This window comes from Cyprinus carpio, chromosome B4 (assembly GCF_018340385.1).
Source record: "Cyprinus carpio isolate SPL01 chromosome B4, ASM1834038v1, whole genome shotgun sequence".
NCBI lineage: Eukaryota > Metazoa > Chordata > Actinopteri > Cypriniformes > Cyprinidae > Cyprinus > Cyprinus carpio.
This window is the reverse complement of record NC_056600.1, coordinates 6,048,695-6,065,885: the sequence shown is the minus strand read 5'-3', so window position 1 is coordinate 6,065,885 and position 17,191 is coordinate 6,048,695. Positions and strand designations below refer to the sequence as shown.

General features: G+C 35.0%; 1 protein-coding gene across 3 annotated transcripts in view; it reads left to right on the top strand.

The window, feature by feature from the left end:
• Positions 1–17,191, top strand: part of cdk17 (cyclin-dependent kinase 17) — a 48,949-nt gene that overhangs the window by 15,989 nt on the left and 15,769 nt on the right. For 2 of the 3 annotated variants that reach the window (XM_042721696.1, XM_042721697.1), the window contains exons 2-3: positions 8,314–8,462; positions 15,806–15,976. In XM_042721696.1, coding sequence (XP_042577630.1) covers positions 8,336–8,462; positions 15,806–15,976 — 298 coding nt within the window. In that variant the 5' untranslated portion in view covers positions 8,314–8,335. The remainder of the gene's footprint in view (positions 1–8,313; positions 8,463–15,805; positions 15,977–17,191) is intronic. The other variant, XM_042721698.1, reaches the window with a different exon arrangement.

Below are 17,191 nucleotides of genomic sequence, written 5' to 3'. Positions count from 1 at the left end.
CTGAATATTTCAGTGTTTGTGTTGATACAAGTGAGAAATAAATAAATAAATTAATAAATAACACTACCATGCAAAAGTTTGGGGTCATTTTTAAAAATGTTTTTGAAAGAAGTCACTTTTATGCTCGATCAAGGCTGCATTTACTTAATCAAAAATGCGGTAAATACAGTAAAATTGTGAAATCTTATTTCATTTTAGAATAACAGTTTACCATTATAATATGTATTTAAAATGCAATTTATTCCTGTGATGCAAAGCACATTCAACATCATTACTCCAGTCTTCAGTGTCACATGATCCTTCAGAAATCAAAGGCCCCGTCCACACGGAGTCTCGTTTCGCTGTATACGCATAGATTTTGTATCGTATAGGCATTTCGTCCACACAGATCTGGCGTTTTGGGAGAGAAAACTGACATGTTTTGAATCCAGGTCCCAGAGTGGATAAATTTGAAAACGCCGCCCTTGCGTTTTCGTGTGGACAGCGAATCCATATATTTTCTGAAATGATGACATCATCAGTCAACGTTTCGCCCCTAGTCAGACACCACTACGTCATGTAACAGCAACAGTGTCTTCTTCTCCATTTTTAGTGTATCTCTGTGACAGAATTACAGTGCCACATGCTGGTCTGGCATGTATACTACATCGTTTTGTGTTGGTTTTGTGGTTTTGTGTGGACGCAGATATTTCTTGAGATGAGGGGGGAGAAAAAAGATCAGATAGGGAAAGCTCTGGCTTCATAATTCTTGAATAAAAGAATTGGGGAAAAAAACTTACTTACCCAAAAAACGTTTAAATGGAAGTTTCTGAATATATACATTTATATCATGTTTTCTAACACTCTTACTTTTGAGAAAATGTTACTTAGGTCAAAATTGCACCATTGCACCATAAACATTTTAAAAACATATAAAACAAAATAATTATTTTGTTTTAAAACACTTTCTCCTAACTTTAATATGCAATCTTAAGTCCAAAAAGTCCTAGCAACCTAAAACCAAACTATACCTGAACAAAAACTACTGGAGATTTTCCTCCATATTACATGGATCATTTACATTCACCAACACTACTTCTCTCATTCACAAACACGAAGCGACACATCTTTTTGCATTTGTCATTGTGGCTGACATCAGCCGTCCTGCCACCCTGCAGGCAGTTGTCTGTATGAATGCATTTATTCCATCTGTCTTCCCATCAGTCATTGTGTGAACGTTGCTTTTTGTTTACAGCTGAGGGTGAGAGTGATTTTGAAGAGCGTGCTAATGATGCGCTGAAGTGCTTTAAGCATCGTGGACTGGACGGACAGATGAAAGAAGCTCAGAACAGCCAGATCTCCCGCTCGCGCTTCTCTTTCTGCGGCTCTAATTACGTTACGCTGTGTAAACGCTGGCGATGATGCATCTTTGATGTCCTGCGGAGGGCAGATGTGCTAATGCACGCTAACAGGTCAAAGCGAACACGTCAACAGGCCTTGATACCTTTCTGACGTCAGTATCTGATCTCTGGAGCTTGGCTTTTTCAAAGGTGAAGTTCACTAAATGGGTGTTAGCAGATGCTTTCACCAGGCCTGCTTGATTCAAACGGACGGATATGAAGCGGCTTGTACAGTCATGCGTGTGATATGCCTAATTTCACTCGCTGTTAAGCTTACTAGCTGTCTCTCTGTTTGCCCTTTTTTTGTCATTTTAGTCTCACTTGCCTGCAGTTTGGCGCAGACGAGCAGAGTTGCCGTGGAGATCTCATGCTTTGTAGTCAAACACAAAGACATCATTCTGCTTCTTCTGTCTCTTTCTCTTTCTCTCTCATTCTCTCGCTTCTGTTTTGTGCTGCTCGCTCACCCACTCAGTCAGCCGCTCCATCTCTCTCTCTCTTTGGGCGTACGGAGTGGGTAAATTACAGATTCTGATCTGTGAGAAAGAAGATGCTGAGAAATCCCAGGAAAGACGTGTTGCCATGGCGATGGGAATGGACTTTTTGTTTGTGTGTATTTGGGAAGAGATAGAAAGAGAATCGAAAATCCCCTGGCTTGCCAATCTAAACCGAGATTCCTCCAATATTCATTTGAGATTCGAGATGTGCTTTCCAGACTTCCCTTATAATTTATGAGTGACGTAAAGGTTAAACATTTGGGTAGATTTTGAAGGGGAATATATATGAAAAATATGACTTTTCAGGTTGAATTTAGGGGATTTTTCATTTAGGATGCATGATATATCTGTGACCATATCAGAATAAACCAGTATTTGCGTTTATTTTGAATTGTTAGTATTATCCGTCTGATTAGTCTGATATTGGTTGCAAACAATATCAGGGTTTATCTTTTGTAGAATTCTTTTATGGAAATTACATTTGAGACATTTTTGGAATGAAAAGCCACGTTTCCTTGCTAAGGCTAGTTTCATAGCTAGCATTTATGCCAGAGCACACACAATTAAATAGTATTTTGACACTTTGTTCATAATTTGCCATCTCATTTTCATCTCCAGCAATCCACAAAAATATTTGAAAAGAAATCTTTTCTAACATTAAAATCGTCTTCTGAATTGCCAATGTTGAGAGCGTAAACCCCTAATTATCTGTTATTCTGGTCCCAAAATGTTTGTCTTTGGGATACTTTTACATTTTTAATCATCATAGGGTGAAAATCATCTGGTAAAGAAGTAATTGTACACTTCTCTTCAATAAACCAAATGATTCAAGGTGTTTGCAACACAAACCGTCTCACAGGTTTAATACTTAGGGATTGTGTTTGTGTACATCTCAGTGTGTCTGTTTTACTGGCTAACCCAGTTTCTGCGTCTCCAGGCTGCGCTTAATTAGCCTGTTGTTTGATGCCTCTGGCTGGTGACTTGTGTGATGTTTGATGTCAGGCCTTTCCACTCTAATTACTCTCGGCCCGTGGTGCCAGCCGGCTGCTGGGGTTGTTTCAGAATTCATCAGCACCAGTCCTGGTGTTTTGTTTGTATGTGTGAGTGAGTTATTGGGTAAAAAGTGTTAATGTTTACAGGCTCTGCAGGTTTGTGCAAGTGAATGTGTTTGTTTTCAGGAAGCCGCTGTGAGTTTGGGATGTATTATCCGCTCCTGTGCCGCCCCCAGCCCGCACGAGGCGCATGGGGGTTTTGTTATGGTGTGGGTAATACGCCCTCTCAGTCCCACACAAAGACGCCTTATCTCTCAAGAGGAGCGCGTACAGGCGAGGTGGGCTAATCCTGGCCCGGGGGATGTGAACAGATTCTCTCCTGGCGTTTGATTCCCGTGCTTGTGCATGATTGGACGATTGTAAAACTACTCATGTGAAGACGAACAGAAAGATGGAAAGAGCAAAGCAAAAGAAACAATAGCAGAACAAATTAAGCAGTTTCTGACAAACTGTGCATTAGTCATGGTGGACTGTCTGTCTGTTCATCTATATAGATAGATAGATAGATAGATAGATTTAAGCTGTTTATGTAGAAGTTTGAGTTAGTTATAGGTGGAGTTTCTGTTTGTTAAATTTTTATAGTTTTTTTTAAATTGAACAGCATCTTTATTTGCTATATCTGTGACGTAATTAGTTTTTTATTCTAACTTCAGACTTGTACAATTTCATTCAGACTAATGAATTTACATTTTAAAAGACAAATTATTGGTTTAGTCTGACAGAAATTGAATTTTTAAAGTTCATTTAAACTTATTTATAGGGACTTGTGAGTTGGCTGTATTTTTGTGATTTTTTTTTCTAATAATTTTAATTATAATATAATTGTATTATAATATAATTAATATTTATATTATTTATATAATTATACTTTATTTATTACAGTTTCCACAAAATATTAAGCTGCACAGCTGTTTTCAACATTAAAAATAATAAATTTTTCTTGAGCAACAAATCAGCATATTAGAATGATTTCTGAAGGATAAATCATTATATTAAAACAAAAAATAGTTATCTTAAATTGTAATAATATTCCAGCACCTTTCACTACACAGAGCCGACAATTAGTTCACTGACAATTAGGCAAACTCGCCCTCATAATCGCAGATGAATCGCATTCGATTTCGGACGCGATATCGCCTAGTTTGTCAGTGAATTACGGCTCTGTGTAGTGAAAGCCACTCAATCTGAAAGCAGGTGATGGGGATTTAGTACTAATCACGGGACCGGCTTTACTGATGAGATACGCATGACAATCAAATGCGATGAATTGCACAGCCCTACTTAATAATCTACACTATATAATTTCTGTAGACCAAAAGCCCCAACTACAACATGCATATCAAATGACCTATAACCATTTTTGCATATTTTTCATTATCAGTCTCAATGCGGCCTGCTTTCCCCTCTCCAGCAGCCCACTTTCTTATCAGCGTGATCCCCTGGAGAGCTGCTGTCTGGGGACGGATATTGCACCAACCGGGGGGTTAATGACAGGAGGGAGCGGGGTGACAATAGACAGCACTGTCCAAATGCCATTCGCTCATTGGCCAACAATGTAGCGTGTCACTGTAACAATAGTGTCAGTGTCCTGCTGAATATAAAGTGGTCAAACCGAGAGAAAAAAAACAAGAAAATGGCCTGTACGCTCACTTTTGTGATGCGTTTGTAGTTATTTTATTGAGTCAGACTCAAGAGGAGTAGAAAAACCTTTAGAGAAGCCATGCATGAATGATTTTACATTAAAAGGGATGTTATTAGTCATGATGCAAAGTGATTAACCTTTATAATCATGCTAAAACCACCTAAAAATTGCAACAGCAATAAAAGACCAAGATGTATTTGAATGATTATTAGGGATGCAAGGTTATTGATTTATTTATATAAATATTTCATTTTATGTATTTATTTATTTATTTTACATGTATTTAAATGCATTAAATTTGGTAAGTTATATGTTTATATTTAAGGCAAGACAGTGCAAAGCTTTTTTTTTTTTTTTAATGCAATGGTCAGATTTGAGATTTTGACTATTCATGGAAATAGTGGAAATAAAACATCCAAAACACACTTTTAAATGTTTATCTTATTGCTCTTTATCTATTTACATCTGTATATATTTCAATTAAATACATATATTGAAGGGCTGTTTTCTCAAAACTATTATTTTCTCTTGCACTGAGCTAGAAATCTCTACTTTAAAAGCACTTACGTATACCAAACTTTACAGGTTTGATATAAAACTAACTATATAAACTATATATAAAAATATAAAACTAACCGTTTTTTACCCTATTCATCTAAGGTGTCTTGCCTTATATTTTCTGTTTAAATGTATTATTTAATTATTATTTATAAATATATTATTTATGACGTAAAGTCCCTGTAGACCAAAAATTAAAGTCTGACACTGAATGATATGACACTGAATAATGTCTGCATGTCTTAAAAGAACGGGATTGTGACTTCGGTGAGTGTTAAAGCGTCTGTCTGTATGTGTGTGTTTGGGCTGGTTGTGCCCTTTCCTGGCAGGTCTGACAAAGGAATGCCAACTGTTCAAACACAAGCCCATGAAGGAACACGCTTATGGCCACAGGGTGTGTCCAGACCCTGCCGTCCTGCATAGCAGAGTGAGATACCAGCTGTTTGAGAAGATGTGCTCTGTCAGCATGCACATTTAACTGTCCGTCGGTGCTATATTGGCCTGTAGCAGTAGTCTAATCCTTCATATGAGAGCTCGTGGCCCCCCTTTCTTTAGACTGTGTTGGATAGACAGATGGCGTGCATGTGTGTGCAAGATTTTATACGTGAGGAACCAATCACAGATGCTCTGGCCGGCCGTTTCCTGTAGTTGGGGGCAGATTTGTGTTTTTTGGATGCACTTTTTTTGTCTCTGCGGCGTTCTGAAATCAGACACCACCTGAGTAAAGCCATCTTGCTGTAACCTGGTCTTCTTTTGTGCGTCAGTTATCTGTATGATTGCATAGGGGCGAATGTTATCAGTGTGTGCTGTACTTTTGGATAGACTAGGAGAACTTTGGAGGGTTTCATTTGTACCTAGCTTTGTGAACTCAACAAACCTTCAAGTCCTGTGTGAACTTGGGTGTGTGAAGTCTGACGGTGAAATACAATGGACAGAAAGAGTCATGCTGCCTCCCATAACAAGGTGTTTCCTGCCTAAAATGGTGCAAAGTCAGCATGAATTGAGAGAAATACACATGCACACACACATTAAAGCTGTATTAAAAGTCTTTAGAGAGACCATGAATGAGTGATTTTACGTTTAAGGGTTGTTATGCATGACGATTGACCCCTGTAATCATGCTAAAATCACCGTTATGCATGCCTTGAGTAGTTTATTGCTTTTATAAAATGCAAAAACAGCAATGCAAATCTAGGATGACAGGATTTATTTATTTATTTATTTATAATGATTAGGGACGCAAGATATGAGGTGTATTTCAATATCTAAATTTATTTCAATGCATTGCAATATTGCACTCACAATCGCAGGCGATTCATTGGCGATTATGAACGCAATATTGCGTAGCTTGTCAGTGAACTACGGCTCTGTGTATTAAATGCCTCTCCATCTGAAAGCACATGCTGGAGATTTACTACTGATCACAGAACCGGCTGTACTGACAAGATGCGCTTGAAAATCGCATTTGATTATTTGCACAGCCCTAATTGGCATTTGTTAATTTACATTTATTATGCATGTTTTCTGCTTAAATTACTTATTTATTGTTTTATGTATTATAATACATTAATATTAAAATTATATTATTATATTATATTGTATTAATACATTTATATTTTATATAACTGTTTTTACATTTAAACCATTGCCTTTAACTTTTATTAAATAAAAAAATATATATTTTAAGATAATATATATATTGTTATATTTAATCAATTATTCCATTTATTCAATTGAATTACATGCGTTTACATTTATTTACTTTTTATTACATTTTATTTATACACATACATTTTCTATTTAAATGATTTATTATTTTCAAATGTATTGTATATTTAAATGTATTTATAAATAATTTTAATATTGGGTATTCATTTCTGTGTTTTCATTTGTCATATTTATACATTTAGACTAATTTTTCCTTTAAACTCTCATTCAGTCAAAAAATATTTTTTAATACAATTTAAATTATTTTTATTATTGTTTTAAGATTTATTATAAATAAATGTATGAATAAATAATAATAGTGGAAATTTTATTTTAGCATTCTCATTTGTACATTTGACTTAAAAACCTCATTCAATCATAAATTATTACATTGTTTTTTTTTTTTTTTTTTTTTTTTTACATTGCTCTTTTTTATTTTCTTTTTTTTAATGTGTTTTACTGTTAATAGACCTGGTGTCATTTTATATTTAGAAAAAGCATTGGTGTAAAGGGAATTATGGTGCATCATGCATGTGAGAGTGTGTGCTTTGAAAATGCACAACCATGTGTTGAAGTGCCTGTAAAAACAAAAATACAGTCTCATGAATATTTGATTAAAAGCCTTTGGATTATTAATGTGGAGTTTTTTTTTTTATTATTTGTGCATGTCACATGCAAGTTTTAATGGCCTGCTGTGGAGTTTGAAAACTATCCCACACACACACACACACCTAAATGAGGCCTTCCTATTAGTCAGTAGATCTTTAAGATGCCATGAAATGGTTTGACAAGCATTTTTTCCCTTTTGAAACAGGAAGTTAGTGAAAGACTCTTAATTTAAAACCACACTGAAAGCAATCAAATCTCATTCAAAATGTATTCATTCCAGCAATTGTTGGTTGGAAAAGTAAATGAGAAAGTATGAGGGTTATCACTGCCAAAAATGCACCAGCAAGCCATAATTTCTTTCTTTAATCTGCTCATCAGAGACTAGCATCAGGGGGATGGGGTGTTCTCTTTCTAGTATTTTATTGGCATATGTCTGTGCGTACTAGTTGAGTCATCAGTATTTTGGTCTGTTTTCCTGGAAGAGAAGTACAGTAAATTTTAACTGACATACACTGAAAGCCACAAAACTCTAATTTAAATTTAATGTAAGATCATTATTATTTCCATGCCATAGCCTAAACCAATTCTAAAATGCAAATGAAAAATACTCTGAATCTGATTGCATTTGTACAAGTGAACAAAGGCTTAATTAATGAAACATATTGGTGTTTTTTTTTTGGTTTTGTTGGTCACTTTGTCCTCAAAAATGAGTACACACATCATAGGGTGCACTCAACCCTCAATGCCACAGAACTTAATAATAAAGTAATAAATGCAGTTTAATGAAAAGAAGTCTTCAAACGCTGCATGACCCGCAGAGATTCGCAGGCCGATGATGATTAACACTGTGTGTGTGTGTGTGTGTCCTGCAGGCCCCCCCTGCCTCAGAGGCCCATGGAGAGGATGAAGAGGTTTAAGAGACGTTTGTCGCTCACCCTGCGTGGTAGCCAGACGATCGATGAATCGCTCTCGGAGCTGGCGGAACAGATGACCATCGAGGAGAACAGCAGCAAGGACAGCGGTGAGTGTGTGCGCTGTACCTTTCCTGTTGTTTGCTGTGTCTATATTGTGTGTGCAGGGTCACTGTTAATGTTAAGTAGTTCAGATTAGAGGCTGATTTATTAGCACTTTGATTAGCTTGTGGAACAAGAGCTCTGGAAACCTGGAAGAGGTCCATGGGAGCGGAAAAATGGCCTCTTGTGTTACAACTCAGGACGCAGGGGCTCTATAAACTGATTATTAGATTTTCTAACAAAACTAATTGAGTAAAGTCTATTTATATGATGTAACACACCACTGCAGTCTAGAAAACCTGTTTTGCATGCATTCAACAATCATGTTGTAACTTTATATTTTTTATATTTATTTCTATTTTATATATTTGTGTGTCAATACACTGTTTTTTGATGAAATATTTTTTGAATTCTTGTATTTTTGTTTATTAGTGCTTTGTGTTTGCTTTGGCCTGACCTCTGAGATTTTCACTCGGTTAGTGACTGGACCTTTGTATTTCTTTTTTAAATTTACAGGAATAAATCCTGGCCTTTTAATTGAAACCCTTAAAATAACTTAGAATGTGTACTTAGTTGTTTCATAACTACTTCAGTTTCAGTATAAGTTACTTTGACCTGTCAAGTCATTCTGGAGTGCTTAAAACAGAAATGACAAGCTTGTGTTTTTGTGAACTCTTACCACTTCTCTATACCATTTGGATACATTATTCTCCCTTTTTATTTTACTTTTTATGCTAAATGAGTACACGTTAAGCTCAGTCAACTGTTTGCTGATAGCATAATGATTATCAACAAAATAATTTTAGGGAATAAAATTGAGTCACTTAAAATAGAAGTTAATGAGGACCATTTTTGGAGGACACTTTTTGTTTTGTTTTGTAAAGCTGTTTAAATCAATGTTTACACTCATTTTACAGACATTTTAGGTTTTTAAACACTAAGTTGCCGTGACAGTGAAGTTTGAAGAAGTGAAGAAGTTTTTTTTTGTTTTTTGTTTTGTTTTGTTCCCCCATCCACCTTAAAATCATGTTAATACATTGTTTGTCTTGTGTCTGTACTATTCAGGGTTACTTGAAATGAAATTAATGTTAACTGAAATAAAATACAGAAAACTTTGTTAAAGAAAACATTTCAGCTAGTTTCCAAGACAACATTTCTCATATTTAATAAGTTTAACTTGGTGTACTAAAATGACAAACTAAAACTGAAATTAAAAAATGAATACAAATTTTAGAAACACATTAAAAACAACAAAAAGTAATAAAAATGACAAAAACACATAGATAAATTCTAAAGCTTTAACCAAAATTAAACTGAAACTATAAAAATAAAATTCAAATATTTTAATATTCGAAATATTAAAATAAAAATTATAATATCTCAATGATACTAAAATAACACTGGTACTATTTGATTGACCCCATTCTATTCCATTGTAAGTGCCTTACTGTAACCAAGATTTTTGTTTTATTTAAAGAAAATGAGAGACATTCATTTATTTTGGTAACATCATGTCTTAACTTGATTTTGAACCCAAAATACTCCTTGTCTCTCTTTTTGCTCACAGTATTTACACCCAGAGTATTTTATTTTCTCTGGGTCGCCTGTATTGACCACATTAGCTCGCGTCAGTCACCCTGACACAACCATTTCAAGCTGTGTTGAAAACCTGTCATTCTGATCTGTCATAACTAAAGCCTGCACCAATTTTGTGACCATAAAACAGTGCTGAGCCAGGACTGATGTTAAAGAGTCTGCTGTCATGCTTCCAGTCAGCCTGAATGCCTGAAGCAATGCAATTTCAGTTGAAAAGAAACTCCCTGTCCTCTTCCTCAAAGTGCTTTTTCTTCTCCTCGCTCTTGTATGTTCAGCTAGCTAGTAATTACGTAACAGCAATGACACCCCTGTGAGAAGAATGAGAGGAAGGGAGCATGTGACAGTTTGTGAGAGACGGGCTAAATTAGCTCCTTTGCCTTCGGGCCGACCTGACGGATGGACTGGAATCAGACAGACCGATTAAGACTGTACTATGAGACTCTGTGTAAACTGGAAGCCAGTGTGGTTTGAGTTCCAGTGCATTCCCGCTTACCTTCCATCCCTGGCGCACCGGCTGGGTGTACTGAGTGCTTGACTGAGGTAAAACAGTAACCACACTTATCAAAAGGACAAATTCAACTACCATGGCCGTTTCGGCCCAGACTTGGAGCACCTATGAGGAAGGGTTTTCATGCAATTTGGAAATGTGGTAAAAATTTTCTTGAATGTAGGGTAACTGGGTTCAGGCCTTTTTGCCTCAAACTTCAAGCTGAATTGAAAATCACCCTTGAAATAAGACACATTCAGTTTAGGGTGAGCTTGCAGTTTACATCTGAGCATGAACTTTATATAATGAACTGAATCAAACCCAACCTGATTTCATGAGGAGAAGCAACTACAAGGTGATTTCATATGATTTTGTACAATTTGTGTCATGCAAAAACATGCAGTTTTTGCAGTTTTGCCCCTAAACCTCACCGTCAGTGGGATGTAAGCAGATCGGGAAAAAAGCATGTGAATTCATACAGATTACCCCTTAATTGACCAAATCATAAAATAGTTACTAATTGCTGCATTTATAAGCATTATAGATGCATTAAATCACATTGTAGGCATCGAAATTATGCTGCGTTATTGCATTTCTCACTTTGACCAAAATATAGGTAGAAATGCACACATTCACAGTCCCAGAATATTTACCAATGCAACCTATTTTCCACAGATTAAACTAGTGGTTGACCTGTGTTGATTATTTTTTTATGGCTGATGCCAATATCTGCAATTAAATTGAATTTATGCAATTATTTATATGAATATTATGTAAAATGACATTTATATAAATAATTGGAAAAATCTAAAGAAAAAAATGAACTTTTTTTTTTTTTTTTTTAAATTTTTAATTAAAAAAAATGAGCAAATATTGGCCAATATATTGCCACTGCCACTAAGTTAAATCCAAATGAAACATGAACATAGCTGGTTTTTACATGTCTTTAATTTGATGAGCTCCCATTAGCGAGTGTCAACATTTCAGTTTTGTTATTTATAAAATTCTGTTTTACTGCCTTAGACATTAGCTGTCTGTGTAGATATTGAGACAGCTTAGTAGGGTTGGGACAGAGTCTGTGTATGTGTTTATGTTTATATCTGGATGAACATGGCCTTATCTGCATGTCGTGATGCATTGCAGCTGGTAACATTTATTACTGTGCGGACATTGGTCTGACAGCAGTAAAAACATCCTCTCTCACTTATGCCCTAAACACTAACACTAGCATCCAGAGAATGCAGGGGTTGTATTTTTTTTTTTAACGTGAATGTTGCACTCTTTCACCAGTGTGAGTGCACAGCGGTCTAAACGTGCACACTCAGCTCTGCATACACACATTGACAGTGTGGATGTTTTTAGTGCGGTGTGTTGAATGTGGGGAATGGCAGTGCTGTTGACCCAGCCATTTTTTTTAGGCAGACTAATGAATGTTTTATGAAGACCCTGCCATTACGTAAGGAGCTTATGCTCCTCTCTACTCTTTCCTTTAAGCCACGTATTAGCAAGGGTTTCTACTTCTGCCGGCTTCATCTCGGTCAGGGTGAATCCTCAGCCGCTGCAGCCCATCTGGAATAACGTTCAGATCAATATCATGCACTGTGATGGCTGTAAAATAATCGTTACTTTAAATAAATAAATAAATAAACTTTATTTTAAAAATAAATTAATGTTGGGGATGTATTTTTCATTAGGTTTGTTGGGACATCTGAAAGAATCATTATTTAATTTAAAGATTTATAAGTTCTGTGTTAATTTTACATTAAGTGAGCCATTTGATTTATAGTATCACTTTACCCTCAGGAAAGATGTGCATGCAATAGGGAAACGAGAGCAGATGAATGGATGTTGCCGTCTCATTAATTTTGAAAACTGTTCAGAAGAAAATTACTCACTGCTTTCAGGTTTCACATCACATTTTTAAGATCTAACTTTTTAATGTGCAGTTGTAGATGCAGTCCGCAACATGTCAGATGCAGGAACCACAGTTTTGCTTGGAGGAAACCAAATTCTGATTGATTTATATATATATATATATTGATATATATTTATATATATATATATATATATATATATGTGTGTGTGTGTGTGTGTGTGTGTGTGTTCATGTGTACAAGATAGTACACAAAAAATATTTTTTTCTTTCTTTATTGTCCCCATAGAAAGTAACAGGTAACTGTGGTAACTGGGATTTTTTAAAATACTACTTTCTGCATTTTGTAAATTAATGTTAACATTTACATAGTAACACTTTTAATAACTTATTTTTAGATTTTTATAACTTGTAAGGTAATTCAATATATATTGTGTATATTATATTCTACATTAATTAAATAAAATTAATTTATATTAAGTTATTAGTTTATACTGTAAAATATACATTAATAAAAAAATAATCATTAACATTTTTAATAACTGAAAAATATAACATTTATTTTATAAATATTTAATATGTATGTGTTTGTGTATTATGATAATATATTATAATATATTATTGTTGTTTTTTTTATTGTATAAAAATGCTTTATTTATTTATTTTTTGCTGTTAGTCCTTGTTTGTTAATATTAATAATTAGCAATATCATAGTGTTAACTAGTCCTTTGCCCACAAGAAAGACATGGATGCTATATACTTAAAAAGAGGATAGATGGACAGTTGTTTTTCTGTACTGCTTCCTTAAATTTCAGCCAGACTTTGTTTTTCATGTTTGTGGTCTGGTGCTGCCAAAACAGGACAGTCATGTGCACCATCTGCCATGCTAAACTTATTTTTTAGAGTCATGTGTGTGGTGTTGTGTTTATTTGTGCTTAGTAGTTCCCCTACATTTTGAACACTCTCTGAAGACACGCTCCATCTCAGTGAGGAAGAAAGAGAGTGAGTTTATGTCTGCCTGTGTTCATTTTGGTATTCAGGGTGCTGCACAAAGACCCCTAAGAGCCCCTCACCAGAGACTGTCGGCACGGCAACCATAGACCCAACCTCGCTTTGGGCCCAAGAGTTTCTGCTGACGTGAAATATTTTCCTCAGGAGTACTGTTGCTTAGCAACAAGACAGGAAAGGCATAGAGTTTACATTTTATGTACTTATGCACTGAAAAATGACAATGATATGTTCTCAGTAGTGTGAAAAATAGTGCACGTCTATCCAGATTCCACTATTTTGTCATAATGGCACACCCTCCGATGCTGTCGGTCAGCGGGACCTTCCTTCATCTGACAGCATGACAAATCATCACGGCCAGACCTGTTGAGCGTTAGCCGTGGAACATTCCAGAGTTTCCATGATGCTTGTATGGAAATAAAGTCCCTGTGCGCAGCTGGCTATGAGTGGAACTTTACCACATGGGCTCGGGTGGATCAGACCTGCGCCAGGTGTCTGTGTGAGGCTGGTGTTTTGTTGGATTGTCCTTAGTAAGCAGGTTGAAAGGCCTGTTGTAATGAGAGACGCATCTGTGGTGTGGGAAGATATGAGAGAGAGAGCGTCCACAGTGAAAAAGGGATTGCTCTCTGAATAAACGAAGATACAACACCATCAGCATTTCATGCTCGGCCATCATAACAGTGTGTGCAAACAACATTGTTTAACATGGATTCCGAATTTGGTCTATTGATCTACCTATTTTTATTTTTACTTTCCGTTTTTGTTGACATCATCAAACCCTCCTGTTCCCCTCTGAACTTAATAAAGAGACCAGTTTTTACAATGCAATTTTTTCCAAACCTAAATGGTTTGGTTTTTTGTTTTGTGATTTTTGGTTAGGTTTTGTTTTGTTTGGTTCTGCTTTTTGATGTTTTGTTTTGGTTTTGTATTGTTTGTTTTTTCTTATTTTTAGTCATGTTAGAATAATTAAAATGGTTTGTGAACACAGCTGCATTTTGACTTTACCCCTTAACACCAAATCCCAAAGAATAAAATCGAGCCTGCCTGTTTTGGTTTTGTTTGATTTTTTTTGTTTTGTTTTACTTTATTTATAAAACACAGCAAACTAAAATTTGACATTTGTCTAAAAGTATTTAAACAAGCCCAGTAAAAGCAAAATCTCAAAAATATTTTTTTGTTTTGTGATGCAGTTTTAAATTGTCTGTAAATATATAAATCAAATTAAACCCAAAATTGTTATACACCTTAGATTAAGCCCTTTACACAGTTTTCTCTTGTTACTAAGTTACTAAATTTTTACTCCATTTTTAACTTCAATATTCAATTCTTTCTTTATAATAATAATAATAATAATAAATGTTTTCTATTAGGGAGCCTGTAGACCTGTTAGTACCATTATCAAGTGTTTAGGATATTAATGCTTTTCAATATTTGACCAAGGAATCAAATTTGACCTAGGCGGATGCGATTTAATAGGACATTCGGTAGGTGAAATACTATTTAAGAAAGACATTTTAGCTTGGGTTGTTTAGAGACAGAGAGCCTCGCTGTTTGTGTTTGTATGTCTGAGCATGCTGCGGAAGGATGACTTTTAGATTACAATGTCCCAGAGAGCAGCTCTTTATCTCCTTATGTAATGCAGTACCACTGCAGTGCTGTGAGAGGTTTTTTTTCATGTGTGTGTATATGGGTGTGTGTGCGAGCTCAAGGAGGGGTTGGTTGACTGGACAGGTGGTGTGAGCAAAAACAGGTGGGAGGGACAGGTGCACACACACACACACACACACACCCACACACACACACACACACACACACACACCCACACACACAGTGCGATGGTCATATAACCTCTACAGTCGTTGATTTAAAGTTAATATATGCAGTGTATATTTTATTTGAAAGGCACATGGGTGTCGAGTGTCAGCAGTAGTTCTACTGGTTAATTATGTGTTGTCATATCAACAGCTATTTAATAATTAACTCGCCTTTTGAATAAAACTTAAGTTTGTTTGATTGATGCTTTATCATGCCTTGTGTTGATTGGCTCAAATGGCTCCAGTATCAACAGCCACTTTCCTGTTGGTTTAAATGGTGCTATAGCAACACCTTTGCGATGATTGGCTTGTCTTTTGATTAAAAGTGAAAAGCACAGCAGGTGTTGCCTTCCCAGCATCACTCATCTTGATGGGAAGTGAAAGATATGGGTTATTATGTCAAGACATCACCGTTTTCTATAAAGTTGCGGGTTTCCCTTTATTACTGTAGCTTCTCTTTGACCTCAGCGTAACCTCATGTAGTAAAGTAATACTTTTAATTAAGTTAAAATATTCATGCAATTACGCTGATGTTTTGTGTGTGTATTGATGGAGGTCTCGTTGTTATTTCAGAGCCCATTGTGAGGAATGGCCGGCCGCCCTCCTCCCACAGCATGCACTCGTTTTTGCACCAGTACACGGGTATGGGCTCCTTTAAGAAGCCTCCCCTGCGCCGACCGCACAGTGTCATCGGGGGCAGTCTGGGGTCCTTCATGGCCATGCCTCGAAACGGCAGCCGTCTCGGTGAGTGGCCAATCATAACACACTTGCAGGCTGTTTTGAAGAGCCTTCATTTAAAGACCTGTTCAGAAGTATTCAGCATTAAACACGATTCTTTTAAAAGACAAAATTCATCATGCATATCTTTGGACTGTTCAGTATAATGTGCAGCAATAATCCATTCCATTGGACTTGACAAAACAACAAAAATTAGATATGAACTGCAGTAATATTTAAACGTTTTTAAAATAATTGTAATATAATTTCATTTCTTATTTTAATTTAACCGTTATTACACAATTTTAACAATTTTAGACAGTTATTACATGATTTTAATCATTTTAATAAAAATATTTTTTAGAATTACATTAATTAGAATTACGTTTAATATTTGTTAATATAATAATTTTAATATTAATACTCTTTTAATGTTTAATTTTTCAGGATTAACAGCAATTATGAAAAAAAAAATTGTTATTATTGTTAATGTTATTCATTTTAATAAAATATTATTTAATTAGAATTGAGTTACATTTAATTAATTTTAATATTAATATAATTTTTAAATGTGTAATTTATTCATGATTAATATTGTTATTATTATTGTTATTTATTTGAGTAGCATTTTATTTTTAAAATTAGTATTTGATTGTTTAATATACAATAATTGAATGTTTCAGTTTTTTTAAATATTAATAAAAAGCTGTTGTTGTTATTTTCATAAATATATATAGATTAAATATAGTTTAATTAAATTTCATATTTCATATTTTAATATAATAGTTACTGCAGAATGTTGTAATTTCCTAATTAGAATTTAATTAAATTCTGTTAATATTATTAGAAGTATACCTTTTCACCCTTTCAAATTACTTTTATTATTATAATTATTTATATATTTTTAATTCAGGGCAGTTTTTTAAAGAAATATCGAAATAAACAGAAAAGAATATTAATATTAATAATACAAAATATTTAATACATCCCTGTCATTAAGTTTCGTTAACTTTTTAAAATAATTGTTCTAATTATGTATTAATGTTTTAAATATTTGTCTCAGTCCTTTGGGTTGGTTAATGATGGATCATTTTTAGGGAGCATGGTGTGGATGAAGCATACAGTACCTGACGCTTGTGAATGAAGTCGCAATCACCTACAACCAATCCCAAATTTGCCGAGACCACGCCCACTTCCACCTCATTGGCTATTTAAGTTTGACTGCCAGAAAGCAATTCTTCT